This window comes from Pipistrellus kuhlii, unplaced genomic scaffold, assembly GCF_014108245.1.
Source record: "Pipistrellus kuhlii isolate mPipKuh1 unplaced genomic scaffold, mPipKuh1.p scaffold_m20_p_23, whole genome shotgun sequence".
Classification (NCBI taxonomy): domain Eukaryota; kingdom Metazoa; phylum Chordata; class Mammalia; order Chiroptera; family Vespertilionidae; genus Pipistrellus; species Pipistrellus kuhlii.
Window position 1 is genome coordinate 1,521,291 of NW_023425522.1, and position 26,498 is coordinate 1,547,788.

The window sequence follows — 26,498 nt, forward strand, 5'->3', positions numbered from 1 at the left end:
TTTTATTCTTTCTTAAGTAATTTTACTATCTTTTGCTATAACTTGATTTCTTCACATTGAAAACTTCTTCGGTTTCTTCCTCCTCGCCCTGGAAGCTTAGCAGGCTAGCCAGCAGCGCCCCTTTGTTCTCTGCGGCCTTCTGCGCGGCTTCAGCCTGTTGCTGGGGTCAGCGCTACCTAGGAAGCAGCCCCCGGCCTCGGCTCCGTGGCCCACGATCAGCAGTCGAGGGGCCAGTGGCACCTCCCCCCCAGGGGCCCTGTCGCCTGGCTCCTTGCTGGCACCCAGCTTGCTGGTGCCTGGCAGCAGCTCCCGTTCCTCATCTCCTTCTTCCCAGACTGGAGTTTTTGTCTCCTTCCTGCTAGGGCAGTCTAGCATCAGAGTCCACAGACCGTCCTCTGCGCGCAGTGTGCGCGACTCCGGGGGCTCTGCTTTTCGCCGCTCCCCTGGGATTCCCCCTCACAGCCCCGTCTCCCTCTGTTTGAGCCTGGGTCCCAGGGTCTGGCCTAGAACTGGGGTTCAGTGCTGTCGGTTCTGAGGTTTAGCCAAGTCCGGGTCTTTTATTTCCTTCCTGCTAGGGAACGCCAGCAAGGAACTCAGCCTCTCCGGCTCCATCCTCTTCGTGCGCGCGCAGCTTGTCTCTGTACCTTAGGTTTTTACAGCTCCTGATTTTCTTTCTGGTTTTTTCTTTCCTTCTTGTAGAATTTTCAGTCATTCGACTTCCTGTAGCTCTGGGCAATGTCCATTTTATATTTTAGTTGTATTTTATTGAAATTGTTGTGTGAGGCTGCGGTTAGGTGTTTACCTATGCAGCCATCTTGGATCCTCCATAAGCCACTCTCAAAAAGAGCCATGATCTCAGGCTGAGCCTGGGGTGCCTGGGCCCCGGGTAGGTGTGTCAGGAGAGCCTGGCTGCTCCCCTCACTTGTGCAGAGGCCGCTGGAGGCTCTGGGAGGCAGTCAGTGCTCCCGTTGTGTTTGTTGTTTGGCTGTTGCTCCCTTCCCTCCTCCCTGGGTGCTTTGCACAGAGCTCACGGTTGCAGGTGATAGAAACATGCGTTGCTACTGGTTACAGGTGGGCTTGTGCAGCTGAGAGTCCAGGGAGAGGTTCACAAGATGGTCTGTCTTGCTCCTTCTGGCTGCTTGCTTGCTTCTGTGTCAGCTTCAGACTTAGGTAAAGCCTGGCCCTGTAGTGGCTTCCAGCAGCCCAGCAACCCTGCGGGCTTCCTAGTGGTTTCAGAGCCCATCCAGAGAGGTGGGTCTGAAGGAGGTCCCGTCTGGATTGTCGGCCCTTGTTCTAGCCACTAAGGCTGGGGGCTCGTGGTGCTCCGACTGATGGGGTCTGAGTGGCCTGCTCCTGGAAGACCAAGGCAAACGGATGCTGCACAGGCAGAAAGAACAGATTCCATTTCTAGTAAAGATTCTTTGGCTTAAAGAACCTCCCGAGTCCTGGGGACTAACTGCAGAAGGGTGAGTGTCTGAATAGTGAACAGTCTGTGGCTTTGAGATGGAGTCTCCAGAGCTCCCAAGGCCTTTGGAAGACCCAGAGCAGCTTCCCGCACGACCGAGAGGTTCCTTCTTCGCCTTTGGCTAGATTGATCAAGTCATCGTGGTTACCAGTACTTATCTCATGTGTGTCAGTCATTTTGCTGCCTTCACTCAAAAAAATCTAAAGCTGTAACAATTGTGTAAACTCACTTGCTTCATTCACCACCTATGGTAAAATCCTTCTAAGTAATCCTATATAATAAAAGCATAATATGCAAATTGTCCCCTTGACTAGGAGTTCCACCAAGGGGAGGGACTGGCCAGCCAACTGCCCATGGTCCCTCCACCCGGTTGGCCCCGCCCCGGCCGGCAATGGCAGCTGCTGTGGTGGCAGGCAGCCAGGGGAAGCGAGGGCCTGACCAGCAGCTGGCAGTCAGCAGCCGCTAGGGACCCCTACCTGTGCACGAATTTTGTGCACTAGGCCTCTAGTACCTGATAATAGCGTTAATGTAAAAACATTCAAACCTGTGAAGAGTTTTTATGAGTTTATTTGAGCCAAACTGTTGACAATTGCCAAGAAACAGAATCTCAATGGATTGGAAGAGTGCTCTGGAGAATGGCAGGTTTTCACCCTGTTTTATGCATTGCAATCAGAGGAGGAGTTGTACGTGGGTCACATGAAATCCACTGGTGACAGGTGAGGGAAGCGGGAGAAAGCAAAGCCGAGAGGGGATAAAAAGTAAAACGACAGGCACATGCTCTCTTTACTTAGGGGTGCAGGCTAGTTCACAGCCAACATTAGCACGATGACAATGACGGTGAAGGGATTTGTGGTCTCTCTTCTGCACCCAGGTACATTTGGTTGTACCCCAACGGAGGGGGGCGGGAGGGAGTTACAAGTTACTCTGACATTTCATAGGTATGTCATCTTAGATGCAAAAAGACAATAGGCTCAGGCAAGGTAAAAATTGACCTTGTCAGGGAAAATACAGGCCTACGACATAGCTACCCACCATAACTGCTTTTAGTTGAAGCTTTAATTTCAGACATCCTTGTGGTTACTTTAGGTCTTTAAGTTTGCAAGACTGCCACGCAGGCCTTCCCCGAGGCTGTCAGGTTAGCATGTGGCCCCTTTCCCCTACAATGGAAATATTTCTAAAGGCATTTCTAGTTCCTGATGTCCTAGTGGCATTTGTCCCTTCAATTGTCAGCATATGGTTTATGAAAATGAGTCCTGCCACTTTTTTTCTTCTAGTCTACATCTTACAAAGTTTATTTTCCCTTCTTGTTTTAACAGTGTCCCCACTACCCTCCCATATCGGTCTTGGAGGTCCCATAAATGGCTGCATGTTTGTGAACTTACCATATTGTCGCACGCTTGAGTGAAGAGCCCAGAAGGTAACAAGTTACCCTCATTTTAGTTGCTTTTGCATATACATTAGTTCAGGCTCAGCAAGTTGGAGAAAAGAAACCTGGCAAATTGAGAAGGCAATTTGAACCAGGAGGTCAGGGTTCGATTCCTAGTCATTGGAATCACAGGGTTTGATTCCCAGTGGAGGCATTCATTCAAAAGAGAGTGAGAAGAAGACACAATTCAGACTCTGGAAAAAACACCGTGTGTGTATTTGAGGATGGTGTGTTTGAGGCTGGCTTTGGGAGGAGGTACCTGGCAGATGTTTTTGGGGAGCGGGAGGGGCTTACTTACTGCCCAATCTGAGGTTGAGGGGACGATGTTTTAAAAATGGGAAAACCGAGGTCTGAGTAGGACAAGTGCGACACAGTCTTCAGGCTGGAGGAGCCTAGGAGAGCTGGGCTGGGCTGGCGCTGCTGTGTCCCCCAGCCTGCTCAGCTCACAGGCCCTCTTACAGGTGGGCTTTTGGTTGTGTGCGTGTTGTTTTTTTTAATTCTCACCTGAGGATATTTTTTAATTGATTTTGAGAGAGAGAGAGAGAGAGAGAGAGAGAGAGAGAGAGAGAGAGGACATGAATGTGAGAGAGAAACATCATTTGATTGCCTCCTGTACGTGTCCTGACTGGGAATTGAACCTGCCATCTAGGCATGTGACCTGATCTGGAATCAAACTCAAAACTTTTTTGGGTAAAGGATAACACTCATCAACTGAACCACCTGGCCAGGGTGGAATTGCTCGTTTTGATCTGCAAAGATTTGGATGAGATGGGTAACCCATTTGGCCATGAAAATAATTTCTCAAAGCTGCCTTTGGGTGTTTTATCCTATCAGGAATTTTTTTTTAATGTGTTTTTATTGATTTCAGAGAGGAAAGTAGAGGGGGAGAAAGATAGATACATCAATGATGAGAATCATTAATCAGCTGTCTCCATGTGCCCTGACCTCCTGATCGAACCCTGATCTCCTGGTTTATAGGTTAAATACAATCTACTTAGCAGTGCCAGACCTATCAGGAATTTATCTCCACATCTCAGCCTTCCCACATTTGCTAGTCTGAAAATGGCTCTTGTCTGTAGCTTGAAGAAAATGGCAGGCAGCCATTCATATTACATAAACCTTATATATATATATATATTTTTTTTTTTTTTGAATATAACAAGCATTTTATTAGCTTTTTCCTTCTTGAGGCCTATTTCAGAGACTGCTAACAGATGTCTCTGAGGTGGAGCCTGTGAGGGCCGCCCCTGCCTTGGTCTGCAGCCCATTTCTCTTCCCAGCCTGCACCTGTCAGCAGTTTCACCCTGACCTCGCTCACAGGAACTCTGCCCTCTCTCTGCTACTAAAGGCCTGGGAGACTGCGTGGGTGCCCTGGCTGCCCCTCATGGCCTCTTCCTGGTCTTTCTGGGAGGACACCAGGTCCAGCCTTTCTGGCCCACCCCCCAAGGTGGCAGGACTAGAGAAGGACAGCAGAGCCCAGCATACCACGTCTCCCTCTGGGAATTGTGGTGTTTTGTGTGTGATTTTTCATTATATTGTCAACCATTTGGGGCCTTTTTACCAGGATGGTTTGCTGTCATGCTTACCTGAAGCTGCTTTCAGACCTGGAGGAAGGTGATCCCAGCTCTACCTGCTTCTCCGTGAGAAGTGGGACAGTTTACCTGCTGCACGCCAGATGGAATAAAAAGGATGTGCCATGTTCCTGGCACATCGCACAGCCCGGTCTGAGTGCCTCCGGACGTTACTGCCGGTTTTGACGAGTGTGCTTTAATCTGGGAGATGCTTATTAAATATCAGAGTCTTTTTTTCTTTTCGAGGCCCACCCCATCTCTGCCAGCACTGAGTGTTGCTGTAATGAAAACAGTTAAAATCAGGTGTGCAGGTCACTGTGAGGGTTTCTGTTCCTGGCCCTCTGTCAGGCCTGACCGCGCTCGGGGAGCCGCCAGGTAGTGGAGAGGCTGAACTTCCCGCCTTAGCGGGAGCTCTGTGCTGTGGAGGCAGAATGCAGACATATTGGAGGGGCCACGTTGGCCAGAGCAGAGGACTGGTGTCACCAGGATGAAATTACGAGCTGTCTTTCTCATTCGTACGGCAGCATGTGCTGAGTGGTCACTGATTGCATATCCTGTGGCTTTCCCCGCCGAATACCTTACTCTTTCGACTGCCCACTGCCTGCCGGGGCTTTTGGTAAAGGGGGTTGTGCACTGTTTGTCTGGCAGAAGCCTTGCAGCAGCCTCGCAGCGGCTTGATAGAGAGAAGGACACGAGGAGGGGAGAAGGGAGGAGGCTAGCCTGGTGGTGGCCTTAAACTGCTCAGGCTTCAGGTTCCTATCTGTAACGAGGAAGAATAATCTTTATCCAGAAGGTTTTCATGAGCTTTCAGTGAGACAGCCTGGCCTGAGAGCCGCAGAAGGCATAGGCTGTGGGTGGTTGGGGCAGTGGGTGGTTGGGGACGGGGCAGTGGGTGGTTGGGGACGGGGCAGTGGGTACAGGGCAGTGAGTGGTGGGCAGCTTTGTATCCAGATACCAGCTCTACGGCTCTGTCTTTGGCAGTCCCTGGAGTCTCCTGGACTTTTCCTCACTTTATAAATGAGGAATGTCACTGCTTCCTATTTATACCTTCAGGTCTCCTCAGCTTTGAAGACCACTTTGAGGGTAATTTCTGGTAAAAGTTCTTCCCGTGCCTGCCTTTGCTGCCCCAACCGCCAGCTGAGCTGGCTTTGCATCTTCAGATCCCCTCTGCTCCATCCCCTGGCAGACTGGCCTTCCTGAGGAAGGGGCATTGTTTTCGGTCTGTTTCATAAGTTTATGCAACAGGATTTACATGATGTCAGGCACAGCACTAGGTGCTGGTCTTCATCGATGAAAAGGCTAATGGGTCACCACACCTGTGCACAGCGCCATTATCAGACACATGGCCTCCCTCTAGCTCAGCAGATGTTTCTTCTTGGAGAGGGAATGACGTGTTTGGGGCATAGGCTGGGTGAGCCAGCTAATGCACAGCCCGAGCCTCAGTGTCCTCCTCTGGAATGAGGGGCTGGGCTAGACCCACATTACTTCTGAGCTGTGCTATACAGCGCGGGCCAGGGGCTGGGGACTCGGAAGTCCAGCTGAGCTCCAGAAGAGGAGCTGGGAACCCTTATCCAGGGTTCCTTATCCACAGTCCAAGGAAGGGTTGCTCATGGAGAAATCTGGGCAGTGTTAAGCATGAGGACCAACGCCCGGTGTTACAGGTTCAGATAGGCATTTTGGGGTGAAATCTACTGAGAGGAGAGGCTTTCTTATTCCCAAAGATCATTTAAAACCAGTCAGGACCAGCCTTCCCAGCGTGGCTTCAGTAGTTGGCTTTTGCTGTGCAATGAAGACAGCCCATAGGAGAGCCGTTTCAATGGAAGCCTTTTGAAAATAGAAAATAGTGATAATGTTTACTTCTTTCCTTCCAAAGCCTTAAACTTTAATTTTTACTCACTGTTAACCTGCCATACTGATCTTTTAGTTTGAAAGGAAGATGGAATCTCATCCTAAGGAGGCTGGAGTATGTTCAGTTTGCGCCCCTCCCACCCCCATGTCCCAATACCTGCTGTTCACAGTGTCTGTTCCGAAGCCGCCTGCTGTCGGAGGCGCTCATGCACAGTGAGTGTTTTTCTTTCTTTCTCCAGGGCATGGCTTCCAGCTTCTCAGAGCTGAGTCTCCAGCAGAGGAAAAAGAAATGACTGTTGGGGGCCTTGCTCCAGGTCTGTTACGGGGACTGAACCTTCGCTGGGTGCGAGCTTGCTCAGGACAGGAAAGCTTCTCTCTTTGAAGGGCTTTGCATTTGTTACAAAGAAAATAAAGATGACGACTTCGTCAATCAGACGGCAGATGAAAAACATTGTGAACAATTACTCAGAAGCAGAAATAAAAGTGCGGGAAGCCACCTCCAATGACCCCTGGGGCCCATCCAGCTCCCTGATGACCGAGATCGCGGACCTGACCTACAACGTGGTGGCCTTCTCGGAGATCATGAGCATGGTGTGGAAGCGGCTCAACGACCACGGCAAGAACTGGCGGCACGTGTACAAGGCGCTGACGCTCCTGGACTACCTCATCAAGACGGGCTCGGAGCGGGTGGCTCAGCAGTGCCGGGAGAACATCTTCGCCATCCAGACCCTGAAGGACTTCCAGTACATCGACCGCGACGGCAAGGACCAGGGCATCAACGTGCGGGAGAAGTCGAAGCAGCTGGTGGCCCTGCTCAAGGACGACGAGCGGCTGAAGGCCGAGAGGGTCCAGGCCCTCAAAACCAAAGAGCGCATGGCCCAGGTGGCCACCGGGATGAGCAGCAACCAGATCACCTTTGGACGCGGCTCCAGCCAGCCCAACCTCTCCACCACCTACTCAGAGCAGGAGTATGGCAAGGCCGGGGGATCGCCAGCCTCCTATCACGGCTGTGAGTAGTGGGAATGTGCCTCACCCTTTGCCAGGAGCGCTGGGCAACAGCTGGGAGGTGCCCTTAGGCTGAGCGAGATGGTGCGTCATCTCAGCCTAGACAGGCCGCCTAGACAGCAGTGTTCCTTCGTCCGCTCTGAGTCACTGTCACAAAGGGCTTTCGGCCTGTGGCTGCTTTGCTCCAGTGTCTCAAGAGCCTCTGCTTCTGAGTTGCTGCCGCACATGTAGGCAGGACTGCCTCCGGGGGAAGGGGAGGAGGCGGGCCTCCCGTGTCCTGCTGGGAGGGCTGCGTGAAGGGCTGCCTGCCGCACACACGGGGGGAGGAGGCTGTGTTTGGTAGCTGGGAGGAAGCAGGTGATTTTTCTGGACAAGCTTGTTTCTTTAATCTCATATCATTGTTTTTTAATGATTGGGCTACAGGTCTCCTGACCGGCTCAGTGTACTTTCTGCTTTGGCATCACAGGGCACGAGGTGGTATGTCTCTGTGCACTGACACGGAGAAAGCAAGGCCTCCGCAGGTGTTCCTTTGGGCAAGGGCTCCTTTTCCCACCTGCACACGAGAGTTCGTGTGGTTGGTTGGCATGGCTGGGTCCGTGCGGGGACTGCTGTTTCCTCATTTTGCATCGGATCACCCTTGGCCCAGTGTTCGGAAGAGGTGGCAGGATCAGAAGTGGTGTTCAGGCCTGATGGAAGCTGGCCTCTGTGCACAGCATGGCGTCCGGGCGCTCCCTGAAAGGGGTCTCCGGATCGCGCCTCGGCCTTCACAGGGCGGTGGGGAGAGGCGGCCCGGCCTGCGGGTGGGCTGCAGTGGGGGATGCAAAAATAAAATATAGGTCCCTATGCTCTCTCTTTCTGGTATCGGTGACACGTAGGTCAGCATAACAAAAACTTTCTAAAGGAAGTTTTAGCAGACCCTTGCTTAATCAGTGGTCTGCTAACATTTCCTCCTTTTGCAGGTTTCAGTTTGACATTGCACAGCCACCAGGAGCATTTTGAGACATGTGTCAGATAGGAAAATTGCATAGTAAAGCCAAATCCCTGCCTCTAGAAATTGTAAAGTATCGCCAAGCTGGGAGAGGTTAGCATTTTCTTGTCCCGTCAGTTCCTCACTTAGTTTGAACTCTGCTTAAGCAAAGGGTGTGACCTTCATGAAAGCCTGCATCTTGGAAAAAATATAACCTGCGTCTCCAGAGTCCAGGCGAAGGTGCCCAAAAAATACAGACTGCCCTTCAACAGTGAAGTTGCTTGTTTCTCTCAAGTTACCTCTCTCCATCCTCCAGAAAGGCCTCCTGTGGGTTGACTTGGTCTCCAGGCCCTTGGCTTCCTCTTGGGAAGTGGCTGTAGTTGTGCTGTGTGGCCACCGGGAGCTGCCCCTCTTCCTACCTGCCCTTTGAGTCATTGTTCTCAAGAAGCCAGAGGCCACGGAGCGAGGGGCTGGAATATGCTTTTGTTAGTAGTGTGTAGGAGGCTCCAGTGGCAGGGAGGTCATGGAGGGTGCAGGTGGGTGCCTGGCCGGGGCCTCTCATCACAGGTCCTGCCGGCCTTACACTGGGCTGCCTGCTGCTGCCGTGTCCCAGCTCGACGGTTTCTGGTTCCCTCAGACCTTGAGCTTGAGCAGCAAGTTCAGGGTCAGAATGTGGTGGGTCAGCAGGCTGTTCACTGCCTCTGAGAACGCCAGGCAGGCTCTGGCCTCCGCTGGAACCTCTGCCACTCCCACTTCCTCTAATGGCCTGTCTTTTTCTGTGTGTGTGTGTGTATGTCCCTGCCCAACAGCGCCCGAGACCTCGCTGTGCCCCCAGCACCGCACGGGGGTCCCGCTGGGTCAGAGCGAGGAGCTGCAGCCGCTGAGCCAGCATCACCCCTTCCTGTCGCACCTGGGGCTGGCCTCCCACCCAAATGGTGACTGGGCCCAGCCCTGCCTCACTTGTGACTGCGCAGGCCGAGGTGGGATGGCAGTTTGCTTTTTCCTTCCTAGAAATGCTGGGCAGCTTGCTGGGGGGTGTCATGTCAGTACAGCCAACTCTCCGTGTCCTCTGGGCCTCATGGGCCAGACTCCAGAAGACAAGGCCGTTTCTTCCTCTCCCAGGAGCTCAAGTCCTGGCCGTGCTCCCCTCACACTGCCATGTCACTTCCAGAAGTTCTGCCTGAGGCCTAAGAGGGGAGCTGCTGTTGGGTCAGCCGGGTGGCTGTCCATGCTGTCCTGTGCCCCCATGCCCTGAAAAACGTGGAGGGGCTTTCCTGTCTGCCAGACCCAGGTGCAGTGGCGGACCAGACCACGAGGCTTGTTGAGCCGGAAAGGTGTGGCTTAAGCCTCCCAATGCGGCAAACCCGAGGACCGCGGAGGATGGCCGTTGGAAGCCATCGTCCTTGATGCAGTGATACGTGCCTGGCTGAGGACAAATGGGATTGTTTTTGCTTCTCAATTAACTGCTGTTCTTCCTAAAATCCCCATTACAGTGGTAAACAGAGAGTTAGCTGTACTGTCAATTCTAGGTCACAGTGTTTGAAGATACCTAATTCAATGGGTAATTAAAAATGGGGCTTCTCTTTTGACTAATTAATAATGTATCCTGGTCAGAGACTACAACCATTGCAGGTTAAACCGAAAACAGATTGCTGTGTTGCCTACAGGAAAATGCTCTCAATCTACCTGCCTCAGGTCCCCCGTGGGGCCCCGCCACAGAGAAGAAAGCTTTATTAGAAGGGTGCCAACAAAGAGCCTTTGTGAGCCGCCCAGTAAGGTGTGGCCAGCCTGTATTCAGGCTGGAAATAGGGACTGTTTATTCCTGCTCATTAATTCTGCAGGGTTTGGGATGTGGGCATTTGTGTGATCACTGTATTTAGCTCTGGGACATTTTCCTTTGTGCCCCGTCTTCCTCAAACAGTTTATAGAGGACTTTGTAAGGAGGGCCGGCTTTGCACCCTGTTCCCAAGGAGCTCCCAGAGTGCTGAGCTGCAGGTCTGCCTCCACCAGACCTTCGGGGTGCTCCCAGCAGGCCCCACGCTCCCAGACTCCAGGATCTCCCCTTTGTTTTCCAGGTTCTACCCTTTTAGTAATGGGCAGGGCCTATGGTGTGCTCAGTGGTTAGCTTGGTATTCACTGGCCCTCCAGCTCCTCTGTTGGCAGGCTGCCTCTCCTGGGACCTGGCATTACAGTCACTCCTCCCACTCTGCCGGGACCAGACACCCTGCTCCACCAGCCCCTCTGCCCCTCTGCCCGCAGTTCCTTCCACGTGGGGGCCTCCCTGCATATCTGGCAAGGTGGATTTCTCTTCTTCAGCTCTGGAAGGAATTAAGGATAAAAATGAGTTTTATTTATTTTTTTGAGGATTTCTCCCACCCTAGATGAGTTTTGGGCAAGCAAGCGTTTCACAGTGTCATGTGTCATGCTTCACCATGTGTTCTTCGCACGCTCCAAGGCGGGGCTGCGGGGGCAGGGCCCTGTCCTGTGACTCCTCTCTTCTTTCTCAGCACCTAGCAAAGTGCTGAGTGGAAGGTAAACGCTAACATATGCATTTTGGCAGACTTGCTTTGGACACACTTGCTTGGAACCCAGCAGTGGAGAAGTCAGACTGACCCAGCACTTCATGGCAGGCTCCTGACATTTGTGAGAGGCACACTTGGTACCCAGACCCCTCAGGGAGGCCCGGGAGACACGGTGCAGACTCAGGCAGGGGGCAGGGAAGGCAGCTGTGAGAAGACCTCTTGTGTTCGCACCCACAGTAATGGTGGCGTTTGAGGAGAGCTTCTCTTCCTTCCATACCCATGTACCCTCCTGTGCGGCCTCCCTCCCTCATCTCCCCAGACACCACAGGCCTCCTCCAGGAGCCTCTCCAGGGCTGCCCTTCAGCTCTAGCTCCTGCCCTCCGCTCCCTGCCAGCTTCTGGCTGGCTTCTTCCCCATTCTTACCCGCCCTCCCGCTTCGTATTGTACACCAGGTTCTGATCTCAGGTCGCAGAAGGCTCCCCTGGATCCAGGGGTCCCCAGAGGGCCCAGCTCCGAGCCTTCGGCGTGGTGGACAATTCCCTCTCTGGTGATCTTTAGTTGTCCCTGCCAGCTTGAGTCTGCCGAGGTCTGCCTTGGCTACCACTCTGGGTGAAGCCTGCCCCAGCTGCACTCGAGCTCCATGTTTCCTTGTTCATTCATCAGATATGTATTCAGCTCCCACTGTGTGCCAGGCACTGTGCTAACACAAAGCAGGGTCCTGCCACTACTGGTGGAAGAGAGACAATACACATAAGACAGTATTCAGCATGTTACATGATGAGTGCTTTGTAAAACAGCAAAACCCAGAGCAGCCCAGCCCTGGCTGAAGAATAGGGAAGGAGGTCTGGAGTGTTCAGGAGGGGGTCAGAACAAGCCTCTTTGAGAAAGTGATGCTGGAGCAAGGCTGAAGGAAGAGGAGGAATGAGCTGTTGAGCATCTGGAAAAGCACTCCAGGCAGATGGCAGGAGCCGCAGTGCAAAGGCCCTGAGGTGGGAGCTGCTCAGGGTGTGTGTTGGGCAGGAAGGGGGACAGGAAGTGGCCAGTGTGGCTGGAGCTGGTGAGGGAGAGGGTGAGATCAGGGTGGGAGTACAGCAGAGGGCGGGCCTGGAGAAGGGGTAGGTCCACTTCTCAGACTGACTCAGGCAAGGAGCAGTTCTTTCCAGCCTCATCCATCTCAGACTGGTCCTTTTGTGTCAGCGTTTCGTTTGCAGCAATGTCAGGTGGCTATAAAAGCCCGAGTTCTTTCTCTGCCTGTCCTTATGCTGTCCTGTGCCAGATGCTAACTGGACTGGCGGTGAGCTTTTGGGTCATTACAAACCCTTGGCTTTCACTCAGTGAGCTAGGGAGGTATGGGTGGGTTTGGCACCGAGGAGGGACTTGATCCAGTTTAGGGATGAGCAGGCTCAGGGGCACCCTCTGGCTATGTATGAAGCAGGGCTGGCCCAGGAAAGCCAGTCAGGAGTCCACTGCCCTCCTCCAGGTGGGAGACGGCATGCCTAGATCTGATGGGGCTGTGGAGGTCTGGGTGAGAGTGACAAGGCTTGCTGGAGGACTGGACCAGGTGAGAGGAGTTTGGGACAGCTCTGATGACTGTCTCCCCTGGCGAGAGGGCGCCCGTGAGCAGAGCAGAAGTGACAGAGGCGGGATTGTGTTCTGGACACGCTGGCGTGCCTAGCAGGCTCGCAGGTGGAGGTGTGGAGGAGGTCTGAGGAGTCCAGGGCGAAGGGAGCATCCAGGCTGGAAGGTGCCTTCTGCACTCAGGCCTCCCCGCACTCACATGGTTTCCTCGTTCCCGGGGAGCTGGCTCCTGGGCCCGCCTGTGCCGGCTGCCTCCCTTGGTCATGGGAGTGGTCAGGATTGCTGTGTGCAGGTGGAGCTGTGGGACCCTGAGGAGGGCTCTTGGGTTGTGATGGGCTGGGTTTTGCTTAAGACGATCTAGACTGGGTAGACAGACAATCTAGACAAGGTAGCCAGCTTGTATGGAGTGAACAGCCCACTTGCCCCTCTGCCCAGGGCTCTGTCCACCTTCCCACATTCTGCAGAGCCACTCACGATGCTCAGCAGGCTGTGGGGAAGGTGTAGCTGTTCTGGGGTGGCGGGAACCCATATCAAAGGCACCGCAGGGTTGGGAGAATTGTCCCTGTGAGTTGCTGGAAGCCTAGAAGGAAAGATCGCTGCTGTCCTCTGACATCGATGCTCCAAGGTCCAGGGCTAGACCTCCCGCCCACCCCCCTCTGGGCCTCGGTTGGCCTCCACAGAGGGAGGGCTAGTGAAAGGAGAGAAGGCCCACTCACTGCTCGGCTCCCTTTGTGGGGCTCCTGCGTCTGTGTCCGAGCCAGGCCCACGCTTGCCTTGCTGCAGTGTGATCGTGACCATGACCGTGTCCGGGTGGCTGGTGCTTTGGGTTTCTGGGTCAGCTTTCCCATTCTTAGGAAAGGAGAAAACGGAAGGAAGGAGGAGGATAGAAATCCTCATTGCTCTCTGATTCCTTCAGGTGGAGGAGAACCAACCTGAGGCCCCAGAACCGAGTGGGCAGTGGTGTGCTTTGCAAGGGGTGGGTGCTGCTGCCTGTGCCAGGTCTCGCAAGCTGTCCGATGAACCCTGCTGGTTGACACCTTCAGCACTCTGGCCGGTGCTGCCCTGTGCCATATGCTGCCTGTGGGGGTTCAGGTCTGTTCCCAGGGGGCGCCAGAGTTCCCGTCAGGCCAGCCTTTCCTCTGGGCCGGGAGCCCTGCACACAGGGAGGTCCCCTTGCACACCGTGGGCAGTGATTCACCATATTCATTTCATGTATTTGCCCTGCTTCACTTTAGAAAGCATTGCAGTTGGCATTGTCAGAGGATTATATAGATACCAGAAGAAAATTGGGCAAAAGGAAAACAAGGATAAGAAAATGAGACAAGGCAAGGGTCACACATAACTGCTGGAGATTTGGCTTTGAACTTCTCGGCCACCAGCACAAAGAGGACAGTTTCTCTTTGGCTGCTGAACAAGAGTCCTGGATGCAGATGAGGTCCGGGAGGCCAAGTGCTCCCTGTGAGGAGAGGCAGGGCCTGAGCCTGGCTCTCCATCCTGGCTGCTCTCACGGTCTGCACGCAATCTCTCGCCGGCAGTGGAGGGATGGATGGCCCCCCCACTCCCTCATGGAGATCAGACATTTTTTTTTTTTAAACAAAGAGTTGTGATTTTTTTATTTTTTTTATTTTTTTTAAAGATACTTTGAGAGGAAGGGAGATAGAGAGTTAGAAATATCGATGAGAGAGAGTCATCGATCAGCTGCCTCCTGCACATCCCCCACTGGGGATATGCCCGCAACCAAGGTACATGCCCCTGACTGGAATCGAACCCAGGACCTTTCAGTCCCCAAGCCGACGCTCTATCCATTGAGCCAAACCGGTCTCGGCAGATCAGACATTCTTAAACGTTAGAGAGATTCTGAAAGCTGTTGCATGCATGGTTTCTCACACGTGTTTGAGAAGGCCCTGGTAACAGCCTGCCCTCCAGGGCTCCAGGGAAGCTGGTCTGTGTGGCATGGGACGTCAGGGGTGCCTGTCGCCGTGGCACCGGCTCCGCCAACGCACTGCGGAGGAGAGCATGTACACGTGCAAGAGAGCGTTTCCGGAGCATCGGGCAGCTGAGAAAGAGGCTTCTGTAATCTGTTTTGAAAATTAGAGGATGTGGGGGGAAATGTTAATTGCTTTAAAACAAAAATCAAACTTAGCCAGCATGTGGCTCAAGCCTTTCTGGGCCCTGGCTAGTGTGGTTAAGTGGTTAGAGCATTGGCCCAAGTACTGAATGGTCTTGGGTTTAATTCCCAATCAAGGGCATGTATCTGAGTTGCAGATTTGATCCCTGCCTGGGCAGGGCACATGCAGGAAGCAACCGATCCACGTGTCTCTCTCACATTGATGTTTCTCTCTGTCATTCTCCCTTCTCCCCTTTCCTCCTTCCCCTTTACTCTCTCTAAAAATCAATGGAGAGCCCTAGCTTAGGGGTGTCGAACTCAATCAGAGAAGGGGCCAAAATCTAAAATCCAGCCTAAATCACGGGCCGAATGGTTTACTGAACAGTCATAAACTGTCATTGTGATGGAAACGCAGCGGAGTGCAGTGATGACAGCGCGGTGCGGGCCACATTGCAAGGCCTGGCAGGACGGATTTGGCCCGCGGGCCTTGTGTTTGACACATGTGCCCTAGCTGTTTGGTTCAGTGGATAGAGCATCGGTCTGCGGACTGAAGGGTCCTGGATTCGATTCCAGTCTAGGGCACAGGCCCTGGTTTGATCCCCAGTGGGGAATGTACAGGAGACAGCCAATCAATGATTCTCTCTGGTTATTGATGTTTCTATTTCTCTCTCACTCCCCATTCCTCTCTGAACTCAGTAAAAATTTCTTTTTAAATTAATTTCTTTATTGATTAAGGTATTACATATGTGTCCTCATCCCTCCATTAACCCCCAACACTTCCCTCCACCCACCCACCCACTCATGCCCTCACCCCCTGGTGTTTGACAATAGGTATACTTTTGATTCATTCACACCGGGGGACTATTGCTGTGTTGGTTGTTGTCACTGTTTTCCTTGATAGTCGAAGAAGTCAGGTATTGCATGTTTTAAAAATTCTTGCTGCACACTTATTGAAAGTTGCTGCTGTAAGGAGCTGCTATAGGCATTTAGTGTCTTTAGGTTTTGATTGAATTAAAACATAGATACGTGTGTCTTTGTTGAAGTTCATGTCTTGCCCCGTGCCTCCTCACAAATGTGAGTGCCAGTGTTCAGAGCCCCACCTTCCCTCCTCCCTCCTCCCCCCTCCCTCCTCCCTCCCACCTGGGGAGCTGTGTGGCTCCCAGCTCCCCCAAGAGCAGCTCTCACAGGGGTGGAGCGGCAGGAGCCACGGGGACCCTGGAGAAGCAGCAGTGAGGACAGTGGCTCCATGTTTTGGACAAGCCTCCCTCCACATCGCCAGCAGGTCCGTGGTGCAGAATGCGTAAGTGCCAGTGGTGAGGGGCAGGCCAGGCCCCGAGGAACCCACGGAGCAGCTACCCTCTGTGTGCTCACCCAGCACCGGCCTGCTCTTGGTGCCCAGGGGTGGGTGAGGGCATCTGGCGAGCGAAGCTGTGGAGCATTCTGGTGGCACAGTTGGGGAAGGCTTTCTAGATAGATGACAGCAGTGGAGCTGACACATGAGGAGAATGGACAGCCCCCAGGCAGAAGGATCTAGGGGACTCTCAGAACTGAAAGTGGGCTGCTGGGACAGGTGCCCAGGGGCAGGCTGTGCTCATGAGCAGGGCAGGGCCAGTAAAGAGCCGGGGTGGCGGTCCATTCCCTGCTCGGTGAGGGTGCCTGGTGCAGGGAGGTGGGGGCACTGCGATGTGCCTGGGCAGGCTTTGACCAGTAGCTTCCCAGGAATGCTGCGGTAGTCAAACCGGTGGCTTTAGGTTGTCCACCCTTCTGGCGCCAATACTATCTGCAGCCGTGCTCCCTCAGAAACCGGAGGGGAGGCTCGGCCCTGGTCTTCCCCGGCTCCTGTGGGGCCACCGGCCCTGGCGCCTTGGCCAGCAGTTGCAGCGCTCTAGCCCCCGTCCCCGTCAGATGCTGTCCTTGGGCATCTGCTCATGTGTCTCTTGTCTTGTAAGGACACCAGGGCCCACCCTGCTTCAGTGTGGCCTCATCTTACCGAATTACATCTGCAACATTTCCAAATACAGCTCCATGCGGAGGTGAGGTCCTCAACCTCTCATCCGGGGGCCAGTGCTGAGGGCCCTGGTCAGAAGAAAGCACTGCAGTGCTGAGTCCACTCGCCCGGCTGAGGTCACAGCTGCCCCTGTTGGTGGGGAAGCAGGGAGTCTTGCTGCTGAAGGTCATTGTGCAAAGCTGCAGTCCTGGCCTGAGAGCCCACATTGCTCCTGGACCGGGCCTATTGCATCACTGCTCTGCATAGACCTTCCCAGAGCCTCTGGGGCCTCCGGAATGGCCAAGGCTCTTCCATGTGACCCCTGGGGCACCTTCTGCCCATACCAGCCTCAGAGCCCCACCCCCTGAGCAGAACTCCCACCTGCTCTATGTCTGGCCTCTGCTTCCCCCTCCTCTGCTCCAATAGCTCATGTCAGAACAACTCCCTGACCTCTGAACTCAGAAGCCCCCTCTGTCCTGGCACTCCCTCCCCCTCGCCACTTAGGTAGGCATCTCCATGTGGAATGCACATTTGCTCGGGAGAGTGGGGCATTGCCCAGGCCGAGCTTGCGTGGAAAAGACTGTGGTCTCCGAGCCCCGAAGGTGGTTAGGAGCAAGCGCGAGACCCGGCTCTAAGGCTCGGCTTTGAGTTCTGCCAGCTGTGAGAGTCATTTAACCTTTTGGTCCTGTGGGAAGGGTTGCTAATAAAGAGCAAGATCTGCAGGGTCAGACTTTCTCTCCCTGGCTAGGTGACCTTGGGCAAGTTCCTCACAGTCCCTCAGCCATAGCCTATAAGTTAGGGCAGTGGTCGGCAAACTAGTCAACAGAGCCAAACAGCAACAGTACAATGATTGAATTTCTTTGGAGAGCCAAATTTTTTAAACTTAAACTTCTTCTAACGCCACTTGTTCAAAATAGACTTGCCCAGACCGTGGTATTTTGCAGAAGAGCCACACTCAAGGGGCCAAAGAGCCGCATGTGGCTCTCGAGTTGCAGTTAGCTGACCACGGAGTTAGGGGGTTTGAGAGCAGTATCCCCTCCTAGACTGAGGGTTCTTTGAGATGCTAGTGAGTATTGTATGGATGAGGCGGTGGACTAAGGCTTGCTTGTCACATATTAACTCATTTAATCCTCACTGCCACCCTACTACCACCTAGACCAAGGTCACTGATTGAGAAGTAGCAGGGCCCAAGTCTGAGCCCAGGTGTTTGGGCTTGCCCTCCACATTGGGCTGCCTCTCATGCTGAAAACACTCTGCCTAGGTCAGCCAAGGCAAGACACACACACACACACTCACACGGCATTACACACACACGGAATGGACAAGGTTCCCTGTGGGTACATGCCAGAAAGGCGCACCCACACGTCCACACGTGGAGCATGCATAAGAAAGCTTTCCTGGTGGAACCACAAGAAAGTGTCAGCAGTGTTTCCTCTGGGAGAGGAGTGGCTCCCGCTCCTTCGGTGCTGAGTGTTTAAGACGTTCTCTCAGCAGCACTGCCGCTGCCTCCTGGAGGTGAGCCGCTGCCACCCACCAAAGTCTTCCAAACTGCGTCCGGCTGTATGCAAGTGCCTTCCAGCTGTTCTGTCTACCTAGACCACCGGGACCACGCGCTGCACTGCTTGTCCTGTCCCTTCAGTCGCTTTGCAGCGAACTCCCTGTTCTCTTGAGCCTACGGCACAGGGGACCCGGCATTGCCTTGCAGCGTCCCTGGGTCGGGGTTGGTTCATGCGCTGCCTTGTGCAGTGCGTGGCTCAGTTCTCATTCTACACGGCTGTGAACTGGAAACAGATCCAGGGTCAGGATTGGAATCAAGTTAGAGGTGTTCCCAGGAGCACGATGGGTGGTGGGGTGATGTCATCTGGTAGGCAGGGGTTGCCATAGCATCAGGTGCCTTCGGTGTGTCCCTCTGTTGTACAGTCAGACCTCCCTGGCAGCCTGAGAGAGCGCTGGTGATGGTACTTTGCTACACTTCTCATCTTGTGCCTTGGGCCTTCCCCCGTGGGTTGATATCTTTTTTCTCTTTTCATTCTACCTCGGGCAATCTGAACTTACTTCTCGTAATTTGCCTCATTAAACTAAAAGCAGCCTTTCCTGCTCCTCCCTATGAAGTGGCAGTGTGGCCCGGAGCTTCTCCCAGGGGAGCGGATGTGAAGCCTCTGCTCAGGCCCAGCCCGAGGGCGGGGTGTCCTCAGCACCCTCGGTACTGGCACAGGAAATGGCTGTGCAGCTGCCGGAAGGTGCTGCCCGTGGGGACAGACTGCCTGTGGGGACAGACTGCGCGGGCACTTGGCTGCCGTGTAGTCATGAAGAAGGAGCTTGGCTGGACTGGGAACGGTCGCTGGAGGCAGATGCTGGCCCTGGGCTCGGAGTGGGCTCCCAGTCCCTCCCCCAAAGGACCACAGCAGCAGAAAGAGGAGGTGGAGACCACAGCCTAGGTTCCCATGCAGGCCTGGGCCACCACAGCTACCATTTATGGATCCACGATGTGATAGGAGTGCCCAGCGGAGCTCCATCCCAGGTCTGTGGTTATGGGTGGGACAGAGCGCAGAGCCGGGCCAGGTACATCCTCCCGGGAGAGCCCGCCGTGTCAGAGGCACTGCTGCCCTCCCACAAGCCCCACTGGGCTCCGTTTCACAGAGGAAGGAGTCCAGAGAGGTCGGGCCGTGTGCGGTGGTCTCACTGCTAGTGAATGGTGGTGACAGGATTCGAATCCTGGTCACCTGAGTGGTGGCAGCAGTGCTTGAGCCCAGTGCGGTCTTATTGGGCCCCTGAGGCCTGGTGAAATGTCTTGTGTGCCTGTGTGTCCAGCTTCCACTGGGGACACATGGACTTGAGCCCCTCAGCCTGCAGGAGGCCCACATGGCGGAGAACTTTGAGTCATGCTGTCACCTCAAAGAGCCCCTTGACAGTCAAGTCACGTCCCCCTGTGTGTGTTCCCGTCCATCAGCATGTGTGATTGTAGAAGCTGCAATCTTTCTAGGAAAATTGCAAAACCTAGCGAAGCAAAGCAGCAGCTTTCTGTTTTTCTCTTACTTTGACTGCTTTGCCTTCTTTCTTCAGAATGACCTCATCCTGACCTGCTGAAGCATCTGTGAGGGCATCTTCCGGTCTCTGTTTGGGGAGCATGTTGGGGCACAAGGGCCTGCCCGCAGCACAAGGGCCCACAGGCCCCGGGGGGGAGGCGGGAGGCCGGAGGTCCTGGCCTGCTGCGCTGGGGCCTCCGCGCCTGTGCTTCAGGCGAGTGTGGGCTTTCCCAGCTCTCAGGCCCACCTCTCCCGCGGGCTCTCCTAGGCAGGCACCGGAAGGGGAAGGACAGAGTGGGGCCTGTGCTTATACCTCTGGCTTTGAGCTCTTCCCGTGGGATCGCAGCGGCAGGACAGGGCGGTGGTGTGCTCTCGCTCCTGCCGTGATTCACTAACTGGGAGGCACGGGCTGCTCTCCTTCCATAGGCGCAGGCTGAGCGAGCACTTGCTCACCCGAGGGCGGGCAGTTCTCAGCACCTGTCTTTCCCACTGGTCCCTCCCTGTGAGTTGTGGACCTTCAGAGCCTCAGAGTAGGCCCAGCCACACTCAGGTAGTCAGAGGGTCCATTCAGGCCATCAAACAACCATGTCTGTGTTCACCGTCATGTGCACGGCACAGAGGCCCTTTGTGGGGCCGAGATGCTGTCACTAATGCAGAAACATCTCTGTCAGGGTCCTCCTCACAGCCGAGACCTCTGTGTGAGCTCAGCTGATGCTCAGGGCTGGTGGCTGTGCATTTGGCCACCTGCGGAACTGAGAGCTTGTGCCTCATTCATAAAACCACAGCATTTAGGGGAATACCCTTTGTCTCTCGTTTCCACATTGATGTGGGAAGCTGTTTCCGGTGGCGGCTGTGCATCGCTCTAACAGCAGGTGCATTTGCGTGTGAAGCCAGCCGGGCTCGCAGATGTGCGGAAAGGGCCGGGCACAGGGAGGCTCATTGCTGCGGGAGGTCAGTGTTCGGAGCCCTGGCCATTCATCCCAGCTGCGCGGGCCTGGGCGCCGCTGCCAAGGCCGCTTCCCCTGCCAAGACGGGGCTGTGCGCTGAGCTTTTTGGGATGTGAGGTAGGATATGAGGTCTTCTCTTTTCACTCGTCATTTCCATGTGGTAGTAAATGCAGGGTGTCAGGTGCACTGTGTTGGTTTCAAATTGAGTGTTTTGTGAAGCAAGCTGAGAGACGCTTTATCAGGAAAGAGGCTGGGAGCGGGCAGTCTGAATGGCTGGTGGTCTGGACAGAAGAGCTGCATTCAGTCCAGTAGAGTCCCCCAGACCTGTCTCCCAGACGCCTCCGGAACTGTCCCCCACAGGCGCCCCCCGAAGCATCTGGCTCTGTGTCCACCATTTGGATGGAAACGGCTCTGCTTCCAGAGCACAGTAAAGCCCCGACGCAAGTACTGGGATGGGCTAAGCGATGTTTGAGAGCAAAATATGTACTTTTCTTTGGTATGTTACTAAGAAATCAAATTACTAAGATGGACTTGACATTTGGATGCCATCTAGCTTTATTTCTAAAGAAATGCTTTGTGAAAACTGTGGTGATGCACTAGGTGGGGATTTGACTTGATTTTATCTAGAAGAATATCTTTTTTTATAGTGGCAGCATTTTTTTGGATGGTTCTTCGGTTGATGATAAGTCATAGCAAACACCACTGAATTGTTCTGAGTGAAATCTTGCCGAAGTATGGTTTATGTGTTGTTGTTTTGTTGTTGTTGTTTATGTGTTATGTGTTGTTGTGACAAAGCAATGCCGCTTAGAGTCTCCGAGCCTGCACTACGCCAGCCTGTGCCCGGAGCAGCCCCGGCCTCACCTGGTTCTGAGGATTCCTCCCCGACCCCAGTGTACCCAGCCCTCTTCTCCTGTCGAGTGCACTACGGCCAGAACCCAGCCATCTAGAAACCTCATCTGTCAGAAATCATCCCCCGCTCTTACTTTCTCCCAGAGGCAGGTCCTAAGCGCTGAGTTAAAATTGGAGAGTTAGGCAACAGCAGGGTTTTGGTGAGTCCTGATGATTGGGTTTGTTAGAGTGGACACAAGGAATGCAGGAACAAACTAATACACAGTTAAAGCATTTTCAAGCAGTTACCATCAGCCATGAAGTGAGTTCTCTACCTCTGTCTGTCCATCCTGTGCGCGCAGCATCTGTCCGCTCAGTGGCTGTGTATTTGCCAGCTGCTCTGTCAACCTTGTTAGTGGATGTAATAGTGAGGAGGCTGGCCTGGGGCTTCCCCAAGAAGTGTGTCTTCTGGCATCCACCTTCCAAAGTGCCGGAGGGGGTGGTGCCCAGCCCCAGCGGGAGGGCCTCCCTGGACTCCCTGGCACCAGGAGCTGAGCTCTGAGACCAGGGGGAGAGTGTGTGTGTGTGTGGGGGGGGGTGCGGGGGGGGGGGGGGGCGCTGAGGAACCGCATGCACAAAGGCCCAGAGGGAGGACAGGTGCAGAACCGTCTATGGCAGGGGTTCCAGTCCTCTCTCAGATGGCAGACCTCCCTGGAGAATTTCAGAGAAGTGTGGGTCCATCCTGGGGGGAGGGCAGAGATGGCCACACACTTAACACATGCTCCCAGAGCTTTATATCCAATTTCTGGAGGCACTGAGACGCCCTGACGCACAGACACTGTGATAGGCTGAGAGCCCAGCATGGCTCATTGACAGAGAGACGAGCCTCTCTTACGCTTCTTTCCCTGGCTGTGCCACACCAGCCAGGAGCTGTCCCATCCCTTCAGGAAAAGCTGTCTTTCTAGGAGCTGCTCCCAGGAGTTTAAAGGAGCATATGCTTGTGGTGTTGTTTTTCAAGTCAGTGTACAGTTTCACTTAACAACCCAACAGTCTTCAGGGTTACTGCAGAAACGTTTTGCTGTCATCGCCCAGGACCCTTAAAGCCGTGAGTGCACAGGGAGATGCTCATGCTATGATGCATAGTGCCCTGCACGTGTTTGATGCTCTCTGATGCAGGTTTTCAGGAGCCATTCTGTCCGTCTTCTACAAAACGAGCTCCACTCTGGAGCAGGGCCGCTCCTTGGGGGCCGAGGGCTGGGCGTGTGCCTGAAGCATCTTCTCTCGGTTGTGGCAGTTGTGAAACCACATTTGACATTACTTGATTTAAACCTTGAAATGTTCGCAAACCTTTCAATCCCCATATTGCTGGGGCATTGCCAGGCCTGTGGGTGTGCGGTGGGAGCGAGCTGTGATTTGCCTGGGTACCTACTGAGCATGAACCTGTGCTTTACCTTTCCCACAGCCACTTCCCCTCGGGTGTCCTCCGAGCTGGAGCAGGCCCGGCCCCAGACTAGCGGAGAAGAGGAACTGCAGCTGCAGCTGGCGCTTGCCATGAGCAGAGAAGTAGCTGAGCAGGTTGTGCCCAAGCCCACTGTGCGCTGCCCTGTGCGGGGGGGCAGGGACCCCTGGGAGGACAGACGCCTGCCCTGCCCCACACTCCGCAGATGACTTGTGTTGCCACCTGTGTGTTCTGTCACCTCCTGCCCCCAGTCAGGGCGGGGTCCTACACAAAGTACATTTAGGAAAGGTCTTCGGGGAAGGAAGGCTTTGCCAAGGGACAAACCAGTCAAAAGTGCTTCCCAGAAACCCTTTTGCCAACCTGGCCAAGCCTCACGGGCTCGCTCTGCGCAAGCCGAGTGTCCACGGCTTCCCCGGCTGGTGTGTGGGCTCCCCGCGGGCTCGGCCCCGGGCAGTCTGTGAGGCCCAGCAGCATCTGGACAGGGAGGTGCTCAGACAGGTAGATGGAGTCCAGGCGCGTTCTCTGGGCCGTTTTAGTTCATAGCATGCCTGTGATTTGTTACATTTATAATAAATGTAACAGGTCTATTTACTAATGTTTAATCATTATGTAATCATTTAATCATTAGGATGACCCAGTCTTTTGCATATGGTGGCTATAATGAATCATTTTTATTAAAAAGCGTAGAAAAGAAATAGTCATTTCTGGAGGAATGCACAGTGGAGGGGAACAATATGTGATTTTCCTCTTGAATTCCTTTCTGGGTTGTCGGATTTTCTACTTTTATAAACTGACCTATTGCTGCTATATTTAGAATTATAGAGCCATTTTCATTTTTATAAGAAACATTTGAGAATAGGTATCTTGTGGTGCCAATTTGTGGTGCCTGTGCCCCAGTCTCCTGGGACCCCAAGGCGGGTGTGGGGTGAGCAGGGAGTCACAGGAGAGTCTGTGTCCTGCAGGTTGTTTCCCAGTCCTCTTTTGAAATAGCACAGGATACAGTCTTGCGTTTCCTGGTTCTGGCCCGGTTGCTTTGTTCTGTAGAGTGATGTCATTGCAGTTACCCCAGCTTCAAGTGCATTGTCCTCTCCAGGAAGAGCGCCTCCGGCGCGGCGATGACCTCAGGCTGCAGATGGCGCTGGAGGAGAGCCGGAGAGACACCGGCAGAGTCCCGAAGAAGCCGGAGGTGAGTGCCTCGCCCGCCCGCCCGCCCGAGGGGAGCGCGGGGACTGCCCCGCAGCAGCTGCTGAAGGGCCAGCCCACCCACAGTGCCCTGCGCGCCCTGTGGAGCGCTCCCACGGCGGCTTCTCTTCCTCCTGCAGGTAGTCCTGAGGCCTGGAACGAGCAAGAGCGAGGTGAGGATGGAATTGACAGTATGTTTGGCCTCCTGAGACCACCCGAGAGAAATGGGCATGGCCAAGGGGATAGTTGCCTAGGTTCCCATTCCCCGGGCTGGTCTGTATGTACCTCAGTCCCCCCGGTGACACAGCAGGGAGTAGAGCCCACCTCATGCAGATGGGGGCCGTTGGTTCCGTAGGCTTAATGTCAGGTGCTTTGGAACCATCTCCTGGCACAGGGCCAGCCCTCGTAGTGCAGGTCTTCCTTGCTGCCGTCATTTCTATGCCAGGCTTCCTGCTCCGTACTTCAAGGTGACCAGGACATGGCTCTGCTCCCAACAAGCTCCTCATCCAGCCAGGATTCAGCCCCTCCAACCACAGGGCCAGGGGCTCAGTGGCCAAGCATCCTGGCAGCTAGGGAGCAAGGCGGCGGGTGTGTGCTCTGGAAGGAGGAGGACGCCTGGGTCATGCCGGAAAGCCCTCGCCTATCTGAAAGTGGGCATATCGTTGGCACAGAGTAAAGAGCTCCGTGTGGCTGTGGTAATGCCGGGGCCAAAGGGACATGGGCAGGGCAGGGCATGGGGCTGCTCAATGCCAAGGCTTCATGCCCCTCAAGAGGGACTCTGCTCTAGTAAGAAGCACGGGCAGTGTTTTTGCTGACAGGTGGATGTTTGCAAAGTAAAACTTCTTCTCCTTTTCTCAAAAGCCCAGCTCCTACCCACAGCAGACCACTCTGTTGGATTTAATGGACGCCCTCCCCAGCTCAGGCCCTGCTGCCCAGCAAGCTGAGCCCTGGGGCCCGTCAGCCTCAGCTAGCCAGACCAACCCCTGGAGCGGGCCCGCAGCCCCCGCCAGCACTTCGAGTCCTTGGCCATGCGGTAAGGATCCCCTCTCCCTCCTGCATGCTTGCTGAATGGGTGAGGGCAGCAGGGCAGAGCCGTTGCTCTCGCTTATCTGGCAGAGGTGCGGTGAGTCTGGCCCCTGGTGGGGACCCAGGCTGCTGCTCTCCTGAGGACTTTCCTTCTGCTTTGAATGCTTTCTGCTTTGGTGGAGGGAAAGTAGCCTTCCTCTCTGTTTCCCACATGCATCAGAAATGGCTTGTCCCACCACTGGAACACGTCAGTGCTTTCAGCCTCAGAATTGCACTCAGCAGCCCAGGTTAACAAACTGAAATACACAGCATGAAATGTGGAAATCAAGTGGCTATGATGTACTTACATGACTGCTAATGAAAGGGGATACATTTGCTGTAATTGTTCTTACTAGTTAATACAATAGTAAATCAGTTTACTAGGCGGCATGAACACTGTGAGGTTGTGTTTAATGCCAAATGTAAGAGAACGTGCAGGAAGAGCTCTGAAACCGAGTGCAGCGTGCTGGGTTTGACGTGGGTGGAGATCCTGGCACGCGGGTTTGCGGGTCGCTGGGCACACGCTTGACCGGCAGGCGATGGCTTCCCAGCCCCCCTGCACTCTGGACGGCAGCAGCACCTCACTCTGGGTGCCTGGGCCCCGCAGGCCATTCTGCCTAGGAACTTGGAATTGTGTATTTTGTGGCAACTTGCCTATACCTGTTGGGATCTGTTTCCCCAACTAGAACCATCTTTGTACTCAGCTGGGATTCCTGGGTGCTTGCTGAAGTGTACCAAATGCCAGGCTCCATCCTGTCATGCAGGGGCCCAGACACAACCAAGGTTCCGGTCAGGTGTTGGCTGGGCCTTGGTGGCAGTGGAGAGCTCAGGCAGTGAGGGCAGGGCTGAGCTCAGAGGTGGGGCTTATCAGGAATTGGGGTGGGGTGAGGCAGGCCTGTTGGAAGAATCTTCAAGGGAGAGCAGGAGTGGCCAGGCCAGGAAGAGGCCGAGTGTTCCCAGCAGAAGGCTCGCTGTGCGGGGCAGGAGGGCATGCAGTGGTGTAGCTGGTGCAGGCATGGGGTCCTTCCTGGTGTATGTGGGGCAGCCGGGGGTTGAGGTGGGGGTGCGGGGAATGAGGGCTGGAAAGCTGGGATGGTGGCTTCCTGATTACTCCGGGCCTGGCAGCTTTGCCAAGTACTTGGCCGTGTCCAGAAGACAGTGTTGGCACCAGGTGTCCTTGGGTGATGTTGGCTTCAGGGACTTAGACAGGGCCCCTCCCTCCCTGGCAGGAGCCCTCGGGGCCTGGGGACAAACCCTAGGCCAAACGGTGCACAGTTCCTGCCCCCTGACGGCCAGCACCACGGCTGCCGGGAGCTTGGTTTGTGTGGCCCATGGCCGTGTGGGGTGCCCAGCCTGTGGTGGACTGTCTTCCTGAGTGCACGTGGGCAGCGAGGCGGGACTGCGGAGGTGCCACGTGGCACTGCCTGTGGGGACAGAGTGGTGGTGGCCACCCTAAGTTATGGACAAGAACATTCTTCAAGGAAGACTGTCAGTCCCTTTCAGAACGGGAACTGA

General features: G+C 54.5%; 1 protein-coding gene across 4 annotated transcripts in view; it reads left to right on the forward strand.

The window, feature by feature from the left end:
* Positions 1-26,498, forward strand: part of EPN2 (epsin 2) — a 77,392-nt gene that overhangs the window by 37,204 nt on the left and 13,690 nt on the right. The window contains exons 2-8 of one of the 4 annotated variants that reach the window (XM_045586477.1): positions 2,782-2,882; positions 6,550-7,319; positions 9,092-9,262; positions 22,740-22,852; positions 23,830-23,922; positions 24,059-24,091; positions 24,780-24,951. In XM_045586477.1, the coding sequence (XP_045442433.1) occupies positions 6,725-7,319; positions 9,092-9,262; positions 22,740-22,852; positions 23,830-23,922; positions 24,059-24,091; positions 24,780-24,951 (1,177 nt within the window). In that variant the 5' untranslated portion in view covers positions 2,782-2,882; positions 6,550-6,724. Of the gene's footprint in view, positions 1-2,781; positions 2,883-6,549; positions 7,320-9,091; positions 9,263-22,739; positions 22,853-23,796; positions 23,923-24,058; positions 24,092-24,779; positions 24,952-26,498 lie in introns of all 4 variants that reach the window. The other 3 variants (XM_036451921.2, XM_036451924.2, XM_036451926.2) reach the window with 3 other exon arrangements.